The sequence below is a fragment of the Oscarella lobularis genome, chromosome 4 (assembly GCF_947507565.1).
Source record: "Oscarella lobularis chromosome 4, ooOscLobu1.1, whole genome shotgun sequence".
Lineage (NCBI taxonomy): Eukaryota > Metazoa > Porifera > Homoscleromorpha > Homosclerophorida > Oscarellidae > Oscarella > Oscarella lobularis.
Window position 1 is genome coordinate 640,858 of NC_089178.1, and position 19,535 is coordinate 660,392.

General features: G+C 47.9%; 4 protein-coding genes across 5 annotated transcripts; 1 reads left to right on the forward strand and 3 right to left on the reverse strand.

The window, feature by feature from the left end:
* On the forward strand, window positions 1–756 carry LOC136186483 (grpE protein homolog 1, mitochondrial-like). The gene has a single exon (XM_065973844.1). It carries the CDS (start codon window positions 41–43, stop codon window positions 689–691), a length of 651 nt encoding a protein of 216 aa, XP_065829916.1. The 5' UTR covers window positions 1–40; the 3' UTR covers window positions 692–756.
* On the reverse strand, window positions 56–11,978 carry LOC136186434 (cilia- and flagella-associated protein 46-like). Of its 2 annotated transcripts, none has more exons than XM_065973780.1 (62): window positions 11,813–11,978; window positions 11,633–11,764; window positions 11,521–11,585; window positions 11,304–11,468; window positions 11,114–11,240; window positions 10,975–11,066; window positions 10,799–10,915; window positions 10,649–10,745; window positions 10,497–10,595; window positions 10,358–10,435; window positions 10,185–10,297; window positions 10,020–10,116; window positions 9,813–9,965; window positions 9,474–9,763; window positions 8,996–9,413; window positions 8,818–8,936; window positions 8,536–8,754; window positions 8,390–8,481; window positions 8,161–8,285; window positions 7,951–8,094; window positions 7,808–7,903; window positions 7,657–7,761; window positions 7,510–7,589; window positions 7,321–7,452; window positions 7,098–7,266; window positions 6,972–7,043; window positions 6,850–6,917; window positions 6,714–6,789; window positions 6,453–6,647; window positions 6,213–6,401; window positions 6,082–6,162; window positions 5,847–6,023; window positions 5,646–5,794; window positions 5,502–5,597; window positions 5,241–5,451; window positions 5,131–5,184; window positions 4,968–5,075; window positions 4,715–4,908; window positions 4,559–4,652; window positions 4,407–4,495; window positions 4,299–4,353; window positions 4,168–4,248; window positions 3,968–4,114; window positions 3,846–3,916; window positions 3,717–3,795; window positions 3,433–3,657; window positions 3,287–3,373; window positions 3,109–3,198; window positions 2,896–3,057; window positions 2,742–2,839; window positions 2,645–2,685; window positions 2,350–2,591; window positions 2,223–2,299; window positions 2,011–2,168; window positions 1,853–1,956; window positions 1,733–1,790; window positions 1,645–1,680; window positions 1,485–1,590; window positions 1,319–1,431; window positions 1,186–1,267; window positions 995–1,131; window positions 56–942 (listed from the first exon to the last, which is right to left on the reverse strand). In XM_065973780.1, exons 1-62 carry the CDS (start codon window positions 11,966–11,968, stop codon window positions 749–751), a joined length of 7,776 nt encoding a protein of 2,591 aa, XP_065829852.1. In that variant the 5' UTR covers window positions 11,969–11,978; the 3' UTR covers window positions 56–748. The 2 variants fall into 2 exon arrangements, with proteins under 2 accessions (XP_065829852.1, XP_065829851.1); XM_065973779.1 differs by having other exon boundaries at window positions 8,161–8,336.
* A 46-nt stretch (window positions 11,979–12,024) lies between these two features.
* LOC136186458 (endoplasmic reticulum mannosyl-oligosaccharide 1,2-alpha-mannosidase-like) lies at window positions 12,025–14,413 on the reverse strand. The gene is made up of 7 exons (XM_065973808.1): window positions 14,268–14,413; window positions 13,674–14,190; window positions 13,194–13,543; window positions 12,940–13,127; window positions 12,764–12,887; window positions 12,511–12,711; window positions 12,025–12,453 (listed from the first exon to the last, which is right to left on the reverse strand). The coding sequence occupies exons 1-7, from the start codon at window positions 14,337–14,339 to the stop codon at window positions 12,124–12,126; spliced, it is 1,782 nt and encodes a 593-aa protein (XP_065829880.1). The 5' UTR covers window positions 14,340–14,413; the 3' UTR covers window positions 12,025–12,123.
* LOC136186452 (phospholipase A-2-activating protein-like) lies at window positions 14,414–18,539 on the reverse strand. Its single transcript, XM_065973798.1, has 28 exons — window positions 18,306–18,539; window positions 18,065–18,124; window positions 17,925–18,015; window positions 17,762–17,868; window positions 17,461–17,590; window positions 17,337–17,408; window positions 17,198–17,280; window positions 17,055–17,145; window positions 16,935–16,998; window positions 16,843–16,880; window positions 16,725–16,786; window positions 16,613–16,671; window positions 16,524–16,553; window positions 16,414–16,470; window positions 16,278–16,365; window positions 16,155–16,222; window positions 16,029–16,107; window positions 15,878–15,973; window positions 15,775–15,824; window positions 15,694–15,720; window positions 15,519–15,639; window positions 15,354–15,464; window positions 15,106–15,305; window positions 14,972–15,048; window positions 14,848–14,920; window positions 14,728–14,790; window positions 14,567–14,665; window positions 14,414–14,521 (listed from the first exon to the last, which is right to left on the reverse strand). The coding sequence occupies exons 1-28, from the start codon at window positions 18,526–18,528 to the stop codon at window positions 14,480–14,482; spliced, it is 2,361 nt and encodes a 786-aa protein (XP_065829870.1). The 5' UTR covers window positions 18,529–18,539; the 3' UTR covers window positions 14,414–14,479.
* Window positions 18,540–19,535: the final 996 nt, after the last annotated feature.

The window sequence follows — 19,535 nt, forward strand, 5'->3', positions numbered from 1 at the left end:
GCAAATAATAAATAGTGTCTACACTTCGGAGGTGGCGACGATGCGGAGAATCGGCGGGGATCTGCTTCGACAATTTCGCCACGGCAACGGTTGCCTAGTGAGATTTAGCAGCTCGGTCGAACAAAGTTTATCGACCGCGACGAACAAGGGCCCACCGGGGGGATCGGCGGACGAAGCTGATGCAACGAAAGCGAACACCGAGTCGAAAGACGACGCGAAGCTGTCGAAATTAACCGAACAGCTCAAAGAAGTCGAGAACAAGTACCTGCGTTCGCTCGCCGACGCGGAAAACATGCGCAAGCGCTTTCGCGACCAAATCGCCGACGCGAAATCGTACGGCATTCAAAATTTCGCCAAGGACCTTCTCGACGTCGCCGACACGCTCGAGAAGGCGTCGAAAACGATCGAATCGAACGAAGAAGTGGCGCAGAACGAGCGACTTCGCTCGCTCTTTCACGGCGTCGAAATGACGGCCGATCTTCTCCAGACGACGTTTTCGCGTCACGGACTCGTTCGAACGACGCCCGAAGGCGAAAAATTCGATCCGAATTTGCACGAGGCGGTCTTCTATCAGGAATTCGCCGGGAAGACGCCCGGTACGATTGCCGTCGTCATGAAGCCCGGATATCTGTTGCACGGACGTCCCGTACGGGCCGCTCAGGTCGGCGTCGTCAAGGGCGGGACAGTCTAGAGTTTTTTTTGACTCTGTTTTGTTGTCAGAAATATATGATGATTAGAGAGTTATTTCTCATTTTGGTGGGTTGAATATGACGTTGGGTAGGCCATAGATTATTGGGTTCATTGTCTTACTGGTGATTTGCGTCGTTTCCTCGGGGGGATTCTGGTTAGGCTCTTCTTCGGTGCTGTTTGGCTTTGGCTCTGGTTTTCCGTACTTGAAGTGTTGAATGGCCTGGCCTATGGTGTCATTTTCAGACACCAATGCTAAGCACAGAGACAGTTTGCTTGTCAGTTGCGAAATTTTCGCTTGGGGTACCTTTGAGCAACTCCCTAATCAGTTTGGAGTTCGTTTCAGCAGTCGTTGCCCATTGATTCACAACGACAGACTTCACTCCTGCCAATGAGAGCAACAGGGCTGTTTCCGTGGAATTTTCTAGAGCCCGAAACATGGGACTAGAAAGAAAGAAGAAGATAGAACATTAACAAATTGCTGCTGTCCCCTTGGACCTCTTATTAGCATCCAGTTTGGACTGCTTGAGATACGTTTGGTTCGTCTGCGCCCTATCAGCCAATACTATTGCACGACATGCTAAGAAGGATTGCTCATATCAACAGAATAAATAGCAGAGAAAATGTCTACCTGTCAAGTCTAACGAAGGTACATTGCAAGGCAGAAGATGAGCAAGAAAACGCTCCGATCCAAAGAAGAAAAATGAGGAAGACGCTTTCAGCATGTCAGTCCACTGACCATCGCTAATCAGACCAAACGATTACCGACCGATATCGACGAAAGAACGCTTTCTTACCTGAGGACTCCGTCTTGTCCAGTCCATCCAGACCACTTGGACGTAAGAGAACCGCTGTTTTTGACAGCGCTTTGAATTAGACCAGCCCAATCCTCGTCTTCCTTAGCTGAAGAGGATTACTATGAAAAAAGGACGATGGGTAAGGAGAAGAGTTGCTGGCCTTTTTCGTTGAATGCAGAGCACGGATCGAGAACGTCTAAAAAACGAATTTTCTGACACGCAAGAGAGCCGAATTGGCAAAAACTCACATTTGACACGAGCAAGATCAACAGGAACGGTGTCTGGAACATCTGGCTTTACATTGCCCTATATATAAGCGATGACAACAATAGATATCATTGCAGCAAAGCCGCAGATATAAAAGTCACCTTTTGCTCCTTTCCTTTATCCTTTCCTATATTTGCCGGCGTCTTTGGCGTCGCTGCTACTTTTTTGCCAGCTTTCTTTCCAGGCGAGGTACCAGACGAGTCCCCTATATAAAAACAGACGTATTCACACGCAATCTTGCTCTCTGATCGATTCGTACCGTCGGTCGCCGCACAGAACCTGTGATGAAACATTTGTAATGACACATCCCTGGCGAGTCCCTTTTCTCGACAGCATTTTAGCCAATCCAACGACTCGAGCGGAAGCTTCAAAAGCCATTCGTCAACCAAAAGAACGACAGCGGTTGCTTCTTCCAAACTACAGCAGACCAACTGCTACTGGTATAATAAAGATATTATGTCCAATAAATACCAATCTTGAATGGGAAGTTGACTCGTCAATGGTCCCAAATAATCGTTCATTGCCTTTATGCAAGCACCAAAGCGCTCCTAAAGAATCTGTTTTCCCAAAGACTTCACAATACCAACGGTCTTCTCACTTCTATTCGTTCCTCCTCTTCCTCAACAAGCTCAATTCGACTTGTCACTGCCGACTGGCCTTGGTCTCCAAGCGATGGGCTCGCGCGAAAATCGGACTCGGTTTGATGCTGCAGGCGCGCTTGACGATAGAGAAAATTCAAGCGAAGGAGATACTGAGCCCAATCGTCACGATTCTCGGCGATGTCGTCCACGAGACCCATTAATAACGACGAATCGGTCTCGACGCAGGCAACAGAAGGCTCTGCCACAGAAAAAAATGTAGCAAAATAAAACTGTGACGTGAGTATTAGATACTCGAGTCAGATGGACGAGTGATTGAACCGTAAATATATTTTCTAGACCATATGATAGTTAGTCCAAGCCAGACGAATGAATCCTTTTACTAGCTTACCTGTCGGGAGAATGTTGGAGTGTTACAAAACAGATTCCTGTTGAAAGGCCTGCCATTAGCTGGTGGTAATTCCGCTGAAGTTGAAGTCGCCGGTAAGCCTGGTAGAAAGATTGTCAGAAGCCGTGCTAACGTTGCTGTTCTATCTCTCGTTTGCCTCTTTCGGTTCTAAAGCATGCGTGTTCGCTTCGAACAAGGACGACGGATTATCCGTTGCGATGTAACGACGCTGGTGCATCAGGCCAGCAAGTTGGGAATAGAGTGGATTGCTGAGTGCTGTCATCAGCAGGGACTTCATCCACAGGGAAGCACGGCAGCTCTGCGTAGGATATTAACATTACAAATTTCAACCCCCACGCTAAATGATCACCTGAAATAGCGAAAGAAAAAGAGCCGTCTGAAGTGGATCCCTTCTTCCGTAGCATTGAACGAGGTAGAGAGAGCCATCCCCAGCAGTTTCCTACGAAAAAGACAAGGCTCACTGCAAGATCTCTTTTAGTGGAGTTTAATTGAAACTGCCTGTTTAATCATCTAAGAGTCTTACGCACCAGATCGCCGGTTTGAATTGCTTGATAGATGCTCTGAGTGAGAATCTCGATGCCTTGGCTGAGATATCTCAAAGCAGATGATTCCGCCTTAAAATAAATGCACAGTAAGTGCACGCGTGTACGGCAATGAATTTCCTTTTACTTACATCTATCGTCTCTGTTTTTTCGCCTTCATTACTGCACCCTGTCCCTTCGTCGTCCTCTTCTTCACTGTCGCCAACCGTCTCATTTTCGTCTGACGTTTTGTTCGCCTCCGTCTCCACTTCTTCAATTTCTTCTTCTCTTTCTTCTACGATCGTCCAAGGAGAGCTGCTGGTTATGTTGGACAGGTCGCCCATTAGACAGAGACACTGCCCGAGCCTTATACCAATCTGAGTCAAAATCAATTCATAAACAACCAAGTATCGCTTCTTGTGCTGCTGTGTCTCGCCTTCGCTTGAAGACGGGGCCATCGCCCGCAACCGCTAAGAGCGGCAGAAAGTAATGCCACGGCATGACTGCCAGAAAACCTACAGACACGAATTCAAAATCGCTCGGTTATACGCTCATAGCAACCTACTGGGCTAATCGTTCCCACGTTTCTTCTGATTCAGTCAACTGAGGAGTTGCTACGGTGTATTCGTCGACAAGCTGAATTGTTAATTACTCATTTATTCGATCGACAACGAAGAGAGTTCGTACCTTTTGCATAGAACTCGTCTGCTTGTCTATTAGCCACTTCTCCCGTCGTCTCCGACCGTCCTCATCCATAATCAACCACAGGCCATCTCCAACGTCGATTATGGTTTCAACGAGCGTCAAATCCGCCGGCAAGGTAATGCCCTTCAGCTACACGAACGAAACACACGTGCATGGCGAAAGAAGCAATTAATGTAGCCAACCTCGGTGCGGTCCACCATTGATCCAACCGTTTGAGCCCATTCTTCTGCAGATCTCCTCGCTTCCTCCATCACAGAGTGAGCCTGAAAGTAAAATTTCTAAGGTTTTCTCATTAGATCAGCATTCTCTTTACTTCTGCTAGGCGCTGACGTCGTTGATTGACGTCGCTCGTTTCTTCCGCCACAACTCTAATAGGGAAGTCAAATCATTTTGTTCACATCACGCATATGTCGCTAATGACCTCAGTGCCAAACAATGTTTCTTCATTACTTTGACGGCATCGATCGTCCGCTCCAACTTGAGCAATTCCTCCCAGCTCTCTTTGTAGTACTAAAGCGGCGAGAAGGACCCAAGTAACGTAACCCATCTCTTCTTCGTCCGCAGTTGAGATACCATTAGTGCTACTTCAAGATCGCGTTTCTTTCTCGGTCGTCGTCGCAACTGTCCCAAGTCGGCGAGAAGCGATTGAAACTGAATTTCAGCAAGCCTTGTAAAAGAAAGAAACATTAATATAATATAATTCACGCGTCGTCAACTCAGACGACCTACCTCGCCTGCAACGTTGCCCAGACGAATGAACACTCGGCGCCCATTGCCGGCTTGTCTCGCGCCAGCTCGCGAAACACCTTGATGGCGTCAATCAGAACGAGTCGAGCTTGACCGCGACGAGTCGGATCGGCTTGCATAACGTCGACGAATGTGAGAAGAACTTTCACGTGCACGTAGGGATCGGCACGGCATTTCTGAGACATCAATAAGAAAAGAATTTGATTGCGCGCAGCTCAGGTCTCTGGAGCGTTACCTGAGCCTCTGTGGCGAGAGCTACAGCAACTGTCGTTTGTCCCTCGAGCAAAGCCAGACGAGACAGACCACACAGGCACTGAGTCAAAGTAGGGGAGTCTTTGTACGCCTAACGGAGAACGGAAACTCGGCGATCTTCTCTCTTAACTCTGAAATGACTCTACCCTTGCTAGTTTCTCACAAAGAACGTATCTGCCTCTCGCCAGCTGATAACGACCCTTTATAGAAAAACAAAGTTTACTTTTAGAATCAGTTAATCCTATTATTGATTTGCCTGTTGCAAGAGTATGTCCGCTTGGTCAGCCCAGATCATTCGTAACTCCAGCTGGCCCAGTACGGGAACGACCAAAAGCTCGTCACCATCTTCTTCGGAGCGTTTGCTCAAATTTTCCTCCTCTTTCTCTTGCTCGTCGCCTCTCCGCCGTCGCTCTTCGATTGCAGCAAGACGCTTTTTGTCGTGCATAATTTCGACGCTTCCCAAAGCGCTACAAATTTATTCTCGGCCGTAGAAAACGAGACAGAGACAGCGGCTTACTCGAGCCGTTCTTCGAGACTGACAGCTCCCCGAAAGGCCTGCTCGTGCTGACGCATGGCATCAGTTAGCCCCAAACAGCGGCAACACTCAATCAGTCTAATGAAGAGCATGCTATGAGAGAAGAATCTATTTTCTACAATTTACCTCAATTCGGCTAAATCGACGACAGCTGGCGATTCCAAAATGTCCTGCGCTAAGAGACGATAAAGACACAAGACGGGAAGAGCTAGGAAATGAAGAGATTGGTCCATCAATTCAGACACCAACGTTGTCATATAGAACGCCTCTAAAACCTAAACAAAAACGTTGAAACTAGAGACGTTGCAGGTGCTTGAGAACGGCTACCGCTTGAGTAACGCTGTTTTTATTAAATGCCGCGGGACGCAGCTCTTTTCGTAGTCTCTCTCGCACTTCCGACGGCACTTGGAAAGAAGCCCACTGAGTAACAGTAGAAGGCAGATGAAACGACGATTTGCTAATATCGCCAGCCGCGACGGTGCTTTTTCGTTTTACGGCTTTACTCTGCAAGAAGATGAAATGAATTTATACGAAAGGCCAACGACAGCTGTATAATAATAACCTTTCGCCCTTTTTTGTCTTCCGCTTCCTCTCGTGAACCATTCTCGGCAATTCCTGCTGAACTCAGGACTTCTTCTTGGAGCTAAACGAAAATATATTTGTGTATCGTCTCGCACAAGGTTTTGAGGAAACCTTCCAGATTTGACGATAGCATTTGGTTGCTTCTACTAGGTAGCCTAAGTACTGCCCCGTCCTACTCTCCGTCATTCGAGCCAACATAACGTCAACTTTAGCCAGCAACAATAATCTCTTGCACTCGCATCTTTTGTCAGAAGGCTCTACGGCAGATTCTTCAGAAAGAATCATCGCAGCTTTTTCCAACTATATGCCCACTGTAGAAGAACGGCTATCTTTGAACAAAGATGCTCTTACCTGTGCGGAGGCGTCCCTTCGAGACAATCCATTGTTGTATAACCAGCATCCAAAATCGATCAGCCAATCAACTTTCAACCACTTGTTTTTTGTGAGTCCTATAGCGTTTCGGTGGGCATTGAATTGTTCGGCCAGGCTCACGTTGTTGACCGCCACATCGTGCCACAAAGTCGCTTGATCTTCTTCGTCTTCATCCTAGTATGTAGTACCGTATTAGAGATAAGAAGGTAATAAAGGAATAGTATTTTCTCAAATACTCACGAGAAAGCGCTGGAGATCGCCAATAACAGATTTTCCAAGTTTGTTCTTAAAAAGAAGCCGATACTTGGCCAAAATCCTGCAACAAGACCAAAACGCTCATTACCAAAAAGAAAACAGACATTCGCCAAATCGTTACCAAAACGAAGACTTGGGCATAATCCAAATGGCATCATCAACAGCTTTTAGACCTTCGGCCCATTCGCTCTATTTACAGAAAAGATTTTAGCGAGAAAGAAATGTTTCGTCTCTCTATCGCGCCTTATCAGCGTAAGACATGAAGACGATGCTATACAGCCAAATTCGAATTTCCATATCTTCGTGAGTCCCAAACTAAAGAACAAATAAAATGAGAGAAATCTAGTCAAACTCGCTCTCTTTTCTCACGTCTTCCTTTTTTCTTCCCGTAACGTCAGCTATCATGCGCAGCAGTTCCGACACCTGTTTCCTCATCAGTTCCCTTTCAAGCGGCTCTCCGACGACAGGCTGACACGTGTTCCACACGTGTCTAGCCGTCGTCATTAGTAAATCGTAACTCCTTGCTTCGCGTGCATGCCTAAGAGAGAGTCCGTCGCGCAAATCGACGACATACGATAACGTTTTCGTTGACCTTGCACTGACTAGAAATGAGTCCAATGCCATTCGCCTCTGCTTCACGCCGTCGCTTTCCAGATGAACCGCCAGCTGGCCTTGAATTTGAGCCGCTTGGCACAGGAGTTCGTGTTTGATCAATAATTGATTTCTAGGAGAGAAAGATATAAAAAAATTAAACGACTGTGTGCAGAGGACTGCGACGCACTGTTTCAATTGCTGATCGTCAGTCTGCAACTTGATTTTCGCTGCGGAAAACAATAGCGCTTTCGTGCAACACTCGTCGCCCTGCAGTTGTCACACCGTGGTCACACTATATTGGAACTTGAACGAAGAGCGTTTATCTTAGACTTACGACAGCGTAGTTCTCGTCTCGAAGGCAGTAGCCAGCTAGACGCGTGTAGAGTTGCAAGGCGACGAGAGGATCTTCCCAATCGCAGGCTTCGATTGCACCAAAGGCCTTGTGTCAAAAAATAAATAATTGAAACAACAGAAAAAGGCCGTACGTCCGGTATTGTCATCGTCTCGTTGGAGTCATTCGTCTTGCACGCTATTCTCTCTACGGCGATCGCAGCGCAAAGCTGATGAAACTGGGGATCGGTCTAAAACGAGAAATGAGCCAAAATCCAAAATTCCTTTCCTCGCGCACCTCTTGTAGTCCAAAATTGCTCGTCGATTGGGATACGATCTGCTGCATGGATACTTTCAGTTGAACCCAAGCAGCAGCCAACGTACTCCTGACTCGCAGAGGAACTCCTTTGCCGGCGCAGACTCCTTGCACGTACTCGACGATCTAATGAGATGACGTCTCTCTCTCTCTCTCTCTCGCAGTGACACAAAACGCGCGAGCGGTACTTACTTCATAAGCGGTTTTCTTGTCATTTCCACGTTCCTTCGAGTCGGTCGTCGTCTCATCGGCTCGCTCTGTCGACGACTCGCGAGACTCCTGCTTCTTCGACGTCTTATCCGACCACTTCTTGATCGCTAGGTGAGCCAGTACAACATTAGCCATACCCTCAGATTTTCGAGAAGCGTCTAAACGTGCGGTTGCACAGCACGACAAGTCTACTGCACTGTATACTGCGTACTTCCTGACGTCGCTTGCTGCTGCTGCTGCTGTTTCGTTGCACTGACGCCTTCTGCGAATGTCGTCGTCATTTCGCAAAGCAACGAATAATCCCTAGAAACCTTGCTACTCCACAAGATTCTTTCCTTCTTCTCGTCTCTCCCTTACTTGTTTTCTTTGAATCCGCCGGCTGATTTGTATGCCATTATGAGTGGAGCAAAAAGCGGAGCTAGGTCGGCTTGTCGCGTCTTCGCCATGTGCGACGTCGCGTTGAATAGAAAGACCATGGTGCGATAGATGAGCCACGGCTCTTGGAGATCCGATCCGAGTTTCGCCGCTCGATGACAATTCTCGATCACTTCTTTACAAAGCTCGCCAATCCACTTACTGGAGGAGAAAAAGGAATAAACGTCAAATGTACATACTGTACATATATGGTAACACACTGACCAGTAGTCAAGCCAAACTTGATCGACATCTTTCACGGCGTCGACGTCCTGTTGCGTACTGTCTAGACGCGGTTCGGACAAAAACTTCAACCCCTTCGAATTCAGCAGAACAACCAAGTTCTAATCATAACAACCTCAATAATAAAAGAAACCCCATTCGGAATCCACACACACAGTACCTCGGCATAAAGAAGATGGGCTTCGGCAAGCGACCTCACAATCGTTTGAACGACGTTCCTTCCCAGTCCGCCTTCTTGAGCCGAACTCGTGGCCTTCGCCAACGTCGCGACCACCTTCTCAACCCTATTCACAGAACGCGTGTGACCGCGTCTTTTCTTGGCCATCGACGACGACGACGATCCCGTCATCTGTAGACGCGATCGCGAACCGCCCAGAGATCGAGTCGACGACTGAAGACCGATTGACGACGACGATCCTTTTAGACTCGTTTTGCTGCCGTCCGCCTTCGCGTCGCCGGCGGACGAAAGTTGCCATCGATTGTCGTCGTACGAAACGCAAAATCGGGCGGCGGATCGAGCGACGTCCCATATTTTCTGCCTCCGCGCCAATTTGGCTAAATCAGCCCAGAGGAGAACTCTGTACGAGTACGAGAAAAGAAGTGTTTCGCTCTATTATATAGGATATTGATTGGCCTACCTCTTCACGTCCTCCTCCGTGGAAACCGACTGAACGTGTTCGCGCGTCTTTCTCGTTGCCAGTTCGTAGCGTTTTACGTCCTCCTGCAATTTTTGAGCCAACGGAATAAGAGGTTCGTTCTTTTTGCTCTTCGCATTTCCCTTGCCGCCTCCGGCACTCCTTCGCTCGTCCAAATCATCGTCGAGAGTCCAAGTGAACTCTCGCGGTGCAATGGCTTTTCCGGCGACGACCAAAATGTCGTGTACTTCGTCGTAAGTGTCGTCTCGACATATTCCCGGCACGGCTGAAATCTAGGAAAATGAATTCGAAAAATGCGTCTCTTCTACGCGTGAAAAGAACCTGTTCGACAATTCTTCTCGGATGAGCCAGACTCTCACTCGACTGATCAGTCGTCGTCGTCGTCGTCGTTGTCGTCGCACTTCTCAAATGCAGTCGATCGATTGCGAGTGATAGTTCCTGAGAAAACGTCCTGCTAGAGTCGAATTTTTTCGCCTGCGCAGAGAAGCCATTCTCGCCGGATAAAAAAATAGAGTATAGAGGGCTCACCGCATACGCGCTGGCCAACGCCTCGTCGATTTTGTCCTCATCTTCCTTGCACTTGGCCAACTCAATGTGAACTTTACAGCGAAGATCATAGAGCATGCTAAGGAAAACGACGTCGCGAGGTCAACAACTCTCACCCACCGCGCATAAGGTCGTACGACGCTACACCTGTTGATTTTCTCCAGAGCTTCGGCGACAAGCTGCAGAGGCTTCGTAACGAAGTGTCGCAAATTCGGCTGCAAAAGTGGCAGAGACATATTCCACACGAGACCGCAGCCAGCCTTAGCAAACAGTCAAACGTAAAAACAACTCGTCGCCCACCCCCCATTTCTCTAATTCACCTGAATCATGGCCGGACTTTCCATTCTTATAGCAGATCGCAAAGCTTCGCAAGATCTCCCCAACGCCGCTCGTCTCTTCTGTGTAGTATAGAGAGATTATAAGAACGAGTGTACTGTATTGTATTCTGGGGTCAGAGACTTTTACGACGGCACTCGTCTGCTCTTCTGGACCGACTCCCATCTTTTTGACCATCATCACGCACTGCAGATGTTCGTTGCTTAGAACGGTCATGGGATTCTAGAGGAAGGCATATCGAGAAAACAGGTCACCCGTAAACGAGTTTTCTTGACCTTGAAACCCGGTGGCATTCGTCGTAGAATTTCGTCGGCTCGTTCCACAAGTCCTCTTTCCAAGCACAAGTGAGCTAATTTGACTAAAATCGATGCCCTAAGGAACCACGTGTGTGTCTATGTGTATTTCTTCTTATTCTTTTCTCTCACATTTGTTCCTCTGTCATCGGTGTTCTTTGAATTGTAGACTTTTTCGAAGGCTTCTTTTGTCCCCAAATGAGATTGAAAAGCTTTTCCATTTCTGTCGCGAAATCCTCGTCTCTTTGTCTACGTAGTCAATTAAAAGCGCAATCCAACATTTCTCAAAGTAGGAGAATTCGCCTGACCCCTGAAGATTGACAAATTTGGCGAAGCAGTACAAATAGAGCGATTTCAAATCTCTCAGCAACGCTTTCAATTCGACTAGACCCTCTTGAACCTAAAGAAATTTAGATGCCCCACTCTTCTCATCAGTTCTTCACCTACCTGAATAGCAATGATATCCTCAAGTTTCTCCGGCACGCATTTCTCGCAAAACTTAAAACAAAGCGCCGCGCACTTGACGGCGGCATCTTTCATCTCGCCATCGTCAACGTAGCACTTCACCAGCTCACTAAGGCAATTCAGAAATCATCAAACTTTTTTAACTAAATGAAACGTGGCCCAAGAGCCTGACATCATCAACTCAGCTCGCCAAGCGTAGTCATTGTCGTCGATGTCGTCGAGGGCGCCGACGACGACGGCCAAGTGGGAACACAAATGGCGTCGATATCCCTTGCGCAAAAATGCCCGACAGAGCTGCCAGGAGAGCACGGACGCGTTGTACACCAAGAAATAGTGTCTAAATAAATGCTTTTTTTGATAATGTTTGTGCGGGTAGTCTTTATTTGAACCTTTCGGCGTTTTTTCCGAAGTCGATCGCCTTGCGAATCCATTCCGCGCACTTCTTCAGATTGATCTACGCGAGTCGGTGAAAGTGATGCGGCTGCCGAAGCGGGATCTCACCTGATCGTCGCAATTTTTCGGCTCTAGGAGTCGCGCTTGGCAAAAGTAGGCGCGAGCTAAGCACTGATTTTTCGCCGGGTCGCTCGAGAAATAGACGTCTAGTGTCGCTTGGGCGCTTCTCAAGTCGTTGTTCTAGTCAAGAGAGCGTCAAAAATGCAGACGCGAGCTTCGTGACGCTACTTTCAAGGCGATTTCGGCGCAAAAAGGTAGAGCGTCCGCGAATACGCCGTATCCGGCTCTGAACGTGTTTTGCAGTTGTTCTCTCAACTTCGAGTTGGTTATTTTCGCAAAGACATTCTCTTGCATTCGATCTTCCAGCGATCGAAAGTCCGACATGCCTTGTTGCCGTTGGAAACCGCACTACAGCGCGCGATACTCAAGCAGCCCGGATGTGCATTTACATTGGTGATCGATTTTTTAGATACAGTACCGTAAACGAAGAAATAATTTATGTCTTTCCAAAGTGATCTTACAAAATCATTTTACGTTGATTAAGTCCCTTTCCAAATAGGAAAGGGGTGCGCTTCTGTGTTCAAAACGTACTTGTCCAACGAAATCACGTCAAAATCTTCTTCAAACAGTAAAAATAAATACTTGAGCGTTTCACCGAGAAAGAAACTCTCCATTTTGTCGCGCGCTCGAGTATCGGTGCTCATCACGTTATGTATAGACGTGTAGCCGTTCTCGACCTTTGTGTGCTTTTCGAAAGCCTGAAAAATCTTCCAGCCCCACTCCTGATATTTCGAATCGCGCGTCAATCGATAGAGAATGAACAGCGACTCGAGAGTCTCCGGTCTCAGCAAATTGTGTGCATCGGCGGGCTAGAAACAAAGCAAAATCAAATTCATTTTCTACCAGCGCTGGTTCATTCAGCGTACTTTGACTATTATGTCGCTGTGAGGACGACCGGTGTCAGTCTGCTGAAAATATGCTATCTCCGGGCTCAGCCCGGTCGGCATTCTCTCGTACATCTGGTAGCAAGTGTATGCAAGCTTTTCACCTAACTCCATGTACTCGGCATCGAGTCCATGGTGAGAAGCAAGAGCGAGGGTACCGGCCATAAAGCAGGTGAGATGATCCTGCACGAGAGAGAGGATAGTATTATTCCCACTCCCACTCGTTTTTCCTTACCATTTTGGGGCTGAAATTTTTTCCTCGTAGCAGTTCTCCTATGTACAACAAGTCGTCCGGCTTCGACGTGCGAATCAGCTCCTTCTTCATTCCTTCAACGGAAGCAACAAACCAATCTTTGAATCTAATGTAACACAGAAAGATAAAATCGACAAAATAAATATGTGTTTTCTCACTTGGTCTCCTTTTTGCCTGATTGGAGCCACTGTTTGAGAAGATACTCGTAGTAACTGTCCCCGCGCGCACCAACAGTGATCGTAGCGCCCGATCGAAATTGTCCCGAGTTTGCATTCACGAATATCGGGACTAGATCGTGCGGACGAGGCAGCGCTTGAATCAAGTCAAGAACGCTATCAGCGGCTTTCTACAGAGCAAGCAAGAATTAAAACAATATGTGACCTAGTAGTTTATGATGTGCAATGTCTCTCACTTGATATTTGGGGTCACCGGTCATCCGGCTCAACTCCCGGAACTCCATTTGTATTGTCGTCACTTCCGACACACTGCTATCAGGGCCCCAACGCGGCGCGCGACCGACTCGCGTCTTGAGATTTACGTCAGAATAAGGAATCCCGGACGGACTCGAAAAGCTCCCAAGAAGTCGCTCGCCGAGATCGGTGGCCTTCTCCTTGAACATGTCGTCCCCGGACAGATGGTAGGCGCTGATCAAGCCGCCGAGCACTCGAATCGTCACTTCGAATAGATTCACGTCAGCGTCGTGATCAAAATTCAGTTCCTTTGCGACCCACTCTCTCGCAACGCCAAACTCGTCACGAAGACCTGTAATATAAAACAAATAACATATTGGATCATCTCCTTTTTAGCCGGTATCTCTTGACCGGATTCAAAGATACCGGCCGGATTTTTGACTAACAAGGAAGTACAAGTTACAAGCGAACTTCCCCCTTACCCATAATCCACATTGTGTCGAGCGAATCTATGATCGTCAAGCCGAGATAAAACCATTCGCTGTACGATTTCGAGACGGGCTTCAACTCGTCGTGTCCCCACGCGTGACGCCTGTACGCCGACCAGGCGTGCCGAAAAGCGTCGACGACGGCGCGCTGACGCAAACGCGTCGTGGACGGCGCGTCGCTTTTCGGCGGACGTTGACGCGCGAGCGACGACGGCAGAAATCGCGTCGCCGTTCCATTGCGAAACCGTTTCTTCAGTAGATCGTTTTCGATTTGGACGGCGTCGATTCGTTTTTCGTAGTTGCGGTGTTCGAGAAGGGCGTCGATTCGTTTTTTGTAGTTGCGGTGTTCGAGAAGGGCGTCGAGCGGAGAGGACGTCCGGTCCGAGGCGATTGTTATCTTGCCGTTGCCGTGACGGGGATCGTTGCGGGCTAAGCCGATGACCAGAAGCATCGCTAGTACGAGACATACGCTCATTGCGCTCTTTTGGAGTCGAGTGAGCTGGTTCCACATCTGTGAGTACAATGTATACGTTTTTTGAGTGGCCCGATGTCAATGGGGACCCCGTTCCCCGGGGACTCGACGCGTACCCTATTTATAGCGAATCGTCGTCGCTGCACTGGTCCTTGGGATCCGATGTCTATCGACACGCTACGATTCATAGCATTGAGTTACGAGGACATGACGTCGTCGCCCTTTCGCTTCTAAGTAGTACACGTAGTCTATCAGACGTGCGTTACGCAACCCCCAGGGAAAGTTGCCCGGGGAACGAACTGATCGTAAATAAACAAGAACAAAAAATTTACGCAAGAATGTTTTCCACCAGTTTAGCGCACTCGCCAACCTACAGAAATTTTATCCATCTGTTTGCTCCCGTTATTCGTCTTACCTTTTTTGGTTCAACAGTTTCTGACCACAACGACACCGCCTTTTGAGTTTCCAAAGACAGCGCCAAAGCACCTGCATTTTCACGATGACTTGATGAAAGCTAAACGATACAAAGACAAAAAGAAAGTCACATTCTATGCCATGGCGTTATACTGACCATACCAGGGTTCCTACGGCTACTAGAACTCTAAATGCAGCCTCTTTATCAATTTGATTACGAAGCATCTGCAAAGAAAGAGACCACACTTTACTAAGCAGACAAAGGGCAAACAAGCTTTTTACTTTAGTCAGGATGGATAGTAAAGTTCCTATGATATCAACTTGCTTATCACCGTCACAAAACGCAACAGCGTAACTGCCAATAATTAGTAAATCATATAGACTATACGCAAAACGGAATACTCACTTTAGCAAAACAGTTGATAACGCTACTTGAGCCCCTTTGTTGGAGTTTTCTACGGCTAATTCAAAGTGGACCAAAATCTGAGCCGAGAAATAAAGTTCTAACGGTAACTGTCCAAAGAGCGAGCGCCTCTTTACCTGATCTACATTGGAACAGAGCAGCGTAGTGCCTACAGAATGAGCAAAGAGATTGGCCAAAACGCGCAACGAAAGCATATTCGCCGCCGAGTTGTCGACGGTCAGCAGCTGTATGAGTCGCTCAAGAAATTCGGCTCCTCTAGCGCACATAAGCTGATTGCCAGGTAAGCAGCGAACTACCATGCGAAGGACATCTAAGCCTGAAGAGCGTACATAATATAGGTTTTTAATCTTAATCGATTTCCTACCTGGAAAGACTACGTTGTCCGGCCAACATAAAATTTTCCACAACACAGAGATACTCTGGTCGTTCACAAGAGGCGTCAATTTTTCTACATCAGAACTGGCCTCAAGAATGGCTGCATTACACAAAAATAAATGGTAAACCAGAACGAGGGTCTTGAATTCATTACCGTCAACAGTTTGGAGCTCCGTTTCAGACAGTCGACAGGGCCCTGTCAACGTTTCGTTGAACTCGACGAGTTTGCGAAAGACGGCCGCTGGATTGATGGTACCAAACGTGATTGGAGTCGTCTAAAAGCAAGGTCGTAAAAGCAAGGACGCAAGAGACAGCGCTCTGATAAATACCTTTGGAAAATACGGATTAGAAGACAGCTAAACGAAAACAGAGCGTATACGCATCAAAATATGAAAACGTCTACAGTGTACCTGCTGCTCGCTCGAGGCGGAGACGTTGGCAGGAGTGTATCTCGCTCCGCCTATCGAAATGAAGAATAAACAATTCCCAAGACAATTGAATCCCTTTGTTTACCGGTAAATGGATCTGATGGCCCGCTCGGAAGCGGACGCGTCGCCCCCGCGCCACCACCCGTAAAACTAGGACCCGCTGGAACATAACGAGCTCCCCCTACAGGCGCGAGACAATGCGTCACTCCCGCGGCGCATCAAAACGCACAAAGTACCAGTGAAAGGATCGGAAGGACCCTCTGACGCCGATGCAACGGTCACTCCCTTCGTATTCTGTATGATAAACTGAGCCACCTGTGCAAAGAATGCTATTATTCTGATTGCTTGATTCTAATTCGTACTTGGTCCAAATGCATGAGATTCAGCTCGTTTTTCTGAAGAAACTGCTGGGCGGCAAACCAGGGGTCCTCTACGAGACAACAACACATCGATTTCGAGAAGATTATTAAGTGCGGCTAGTTTGCCTGTAATATTGTATCCCAGCCGGTAAGAGCGTCCTGCCTGTGGGCCCGTGTCTAAGTCGAGCTCGACGTTGAACACGTAATCGTATTCCTAATAAGCAGGTAAATATTTCGCTAACGTAGGCACGAGTCTTGGCACTTTGCCATCCAGCATTTGTTTCCTATCTGACCCAACTGCATCCACAACTTCGCCAACCTGTTCCGAGGAATCTCAACTCGTGCCAGCAAGTGCACAAAAGAATTTCTGACCTTTATCCAATCGTGCGCTGACGCACTCCACTAAAAAATTCCGACAATGAGCAAAAAAAACATTCGACGTAAATACGAATCGTTTCTACCTGATACGCGTGAGGCTTTCCTGCAACTTTGACCACTTTCGTCTGACCGTCTTTGATTCCTGCATAAAAATTCAAATATTGAGCTCAGGGCTACTCTTTGATTGCCATTTACCCGGGGCTTGCAGTGCCTCAATTCCAGCCATGTCAGACAGCTTCAAGTCTCCAACTTGACTGCTACAGTAGAATTGGAAATAAATAAATAACGCAAGGAGACCGAGACCTAGACTTGCCTAGGTAAGGACTGGGATGCAACTTGGTGCTGAAACGCCTAAAACAGTAGGATAGCACACGCGCTATAGAAAGAGCTCTTTCTCGAATTCACATCTATTTCTTCTCGATCGGCTGTCCTCGAGGAATCAGTTGTGAAAATTCGAGCAACGCCGTCACTGAGCATAGAACGTATCACCACCACAACGTTTTAGTTAGTAAAAGAAATGCATGCCTCGATCCCGTGACAATGTCGCCGTTTGACAATACGCCGCAGCACCAAACCGACTGAGCGGGATGAGTCAACGTCTGAACGCACTCGTTTCCTACGCAAAACGTCAACTGCCAACCGAGGAAAAAAAGCGCGCAGAGTTGAACCTTTCCACACGCGCAACGTTCTGTCTTCGCTCGACGACACGAAATCGGCGACAGTGGACGCTCCGTCTGGCACAGCGACAACGCTACAAACGCTCATAATGATATATATAGGTGCATATACTGGGGGAACACGAAATACCTGTAAACAAACGCGGTGTGTCCGTAGTACACTTGAATGCATTCGCCGCTAGTTAGCCAACGCCGTATAGAACTGCGTGTAGAAAAATCTGTTGGCAAACATTTTTTATTCGTGAGTATCTGACCTGTCATTTGAACACGATAGAAACTCGGTGGCGGACACGACGGCTAGACCGCGAACGCAGTCGTCGTGCCCTGTGAAAATTCGTTCGCAGTGTCCCGCCTTCCACAGCCTAATCGTCTTGTCAGCTGAACCTGCCCCCCAAAAAAAAACCCACACATAGTAAAGGATTCGTCGTCTCGCACGGGTTTAAACGTAACAGACGGTTCTACACCCCATTTCTCCAAATGTGTATTTAGTCATAAAATTCTAATTTTTTTGAGGAGGTACTGTGTCTAGACGGATTCTCTTGACAGTGAACTTACCCGTCAGTTTTAGCCCGTCTTTCGGCATGACGGCAACAGCCCAGACGGCGTGCGTGTGCCCCGCGAGAGTCATTACCGATTTTCCGTCCAACCAAACACGCGCCGTTCTCGGAAAAAAACGAATCATTCTATTGACCTTCTCCTGTCTCTCGATCTCACTAACTTGTCCCAGGAGCCCGACAGGAGACTCCCGAATTTCCCTGACGACAGTGTACACACGTTATCGGCGTGACCCGACAAGACGTCAACGGGTTCTATACAGGGAAATTACAAAGAGAGGATCGGTTCAAAGGCACTCTTTACCCGAAGAAGTAGGATCAAAAATTCGAATCAGTTTATCTTGACATCCCGTCGCTATTAATCCTGCAGGAGAAAATAACTGTCGTGAAAAAAGTCCTTTTTTGACGAATTAGTTCTTTAGACTCCGAGATCAAGAAAAGAGAATTGACTTCCGTTCGATTGGTCACAGAAATCGAAAACCGCTTTCGGCTCTATTTCCTTGATCTGCGGAGGATTTACAGAGGATCTTTCTCGTGCGTCTTGCCTCTCGGATGCTTTTCGGTCGGGTAAACGTAGCAGATTGCTGTCACGTAGTGCGTGTGACCGGCGAGCGAGCGCGTTTCGGTATACGATCGACTTCCTGGGGTCTCCTCTGTCCACAAGCGCGCCGTGCGATCTCGCGACCCCGTCGCTACAAATTCTGCGCCCGAGCAAGCCGTCCTGACGTCGCCCTGATGCCCGACGAGCTGACAGCGAAGCCGATACATGAGAGGATCAAAGGATGTATACGGGGAAGTAGCGGTATGTAATTATCGATATCGCTCAATAACACGTGATCGCGTTTAAGTTGTTAGTTGTCAGTGACGTCACGAGAACGTCATCAAAAGGGAGGAGAATGCGTAGGCGAGCCTAGCAACGGACCGGGTATGGAGACACTTGCTCCTCAACAGTAGGCGTTCCCAAAATTTTTTGAAAAGGGACTATCGAGGTTTGTTTATTCGACGAAAACGGCGGTGTAATTAAATTAATCGTTTCCGGTAGGCGGTGAAAATTTTTCCATGTACTGTTGCTATGCAGAAAACGCGATTTTGAAGATGGCAATTGTATTATCGAGCGAGTGACCTACACGCCGTAGCGTCGAAGTCATTAAGGACAAAACCCCGTTTTTTTGGCATATACTACTCTCTGGAAATGGAAATACCGATTAATGATATCCGATTTGACCCGAGTATCAGTACCGATCGCGAGCAGTCTTGATCAGTGGTAATACTGACGCTGCTCCGAATCCGTACCGATAGACAGTGGAAGGAGTGCAGGCGTCTCTGGCTGTCCGCGTGCAATCGCTACGATTCTCGCGCGCAGCAAGAGAGTCTGTCGATCGAGAGAAATGTGTTATGGGTGCGAATGTCTCGCACGACGGGCGCATCTCTCGCGTCGTACGATCACGTATCTTCGACGATGGAGAGAAATGTGTTATGGGTGCGAATGTCTCGCACGCCGGGTCCATCTCTCGCGTCGTACGATCACGTATCTTCGACGATCGAGAGAAATGAGTTATGGGTGCGAATGTCTTGCACGACGGGCGCATCTCTCGCGTCGTACGATCACGAATCTTCGACGATCGAGAGATATGTGTTATGGGTGCACGACGGGCGCATCTCTCGCGTCGTACGATCACGTATCTTCGACGATCGAGAGAAATGTGTTATGGGTGCGAATGTCTCGCACGACGGGCGCATCTCCGGATCGTCCGTCGCACACTGTGCTCACGCGA

Coding starts and splice junctions, on each gene's coding strand:
- LOC136186483 (XM_065973844.1), top strand. CDS start 41: ATGCGGAGAATCGGCGGGGATCTGCTTCGACAATTTCGCCACGGCAAC.
- LOC136186452 (XM_065973798.1), bottom strand. CDS start 18,528: ATGTATCGGCTTCGCTGTCAGCTCGTCGGGCATCAGGGCGACGTCAGG. Junction 15,306..15,353: donor GGACAACGTAGTCTTTCCAG/GTAGGAAATCGA, acceptor TACGCTCTTCAG/GCTTAGATGTCCTTCGCATG. Junction 14,921..14,971: donor TTATCAACTGTTTTGCTAAA/GTGAGTATTCCG, acceptor AATTATTGGCAG/TTACGCTGTTGCGTTTTGTG.
- LOC136186434 (XM_065973779.1), bottom strand. CDS start 11,968: ATGTCGGACTTTCGATCGCTGGAAGATCGAATGCAAGAGAATGTCTTT. Junction 10,596..10,648: donor GAATGCCACCGGGTTTCAAG/GTCAAGAAAACT, acceptor GCCTTCCTCTAG/AATCCCATGACCGTTCTAAG. Junction 6,024..6,081: donor AAGACAAAAAAGGGCGAAAG/GTTATTATTATA, acceptor ATCTTCTTGCAG/AGTAAAGCCGTAAAACGAAA.
- LOC136186458 (XM_065973808.1), bottom strand. CDS start 14,339: ATGAATCGTAGCGTGTCGATAGACATCGGATCCCAAGGACCAGTGCAG. Junction 14,191..14,267: donor GACGATTCGCTATAAATAGG/GTACGCGTCGAG, acceptor TTGTACTCACAG/ATGTGGAACCAGCTCACTCG. Junction 13,128..13,193: donor CCGGTGACCCCAAATATCAA/GTGAGAGACATT, acceptor CTTGCTCTGTAG/AAAGCCGCTGATAGCGTTCT.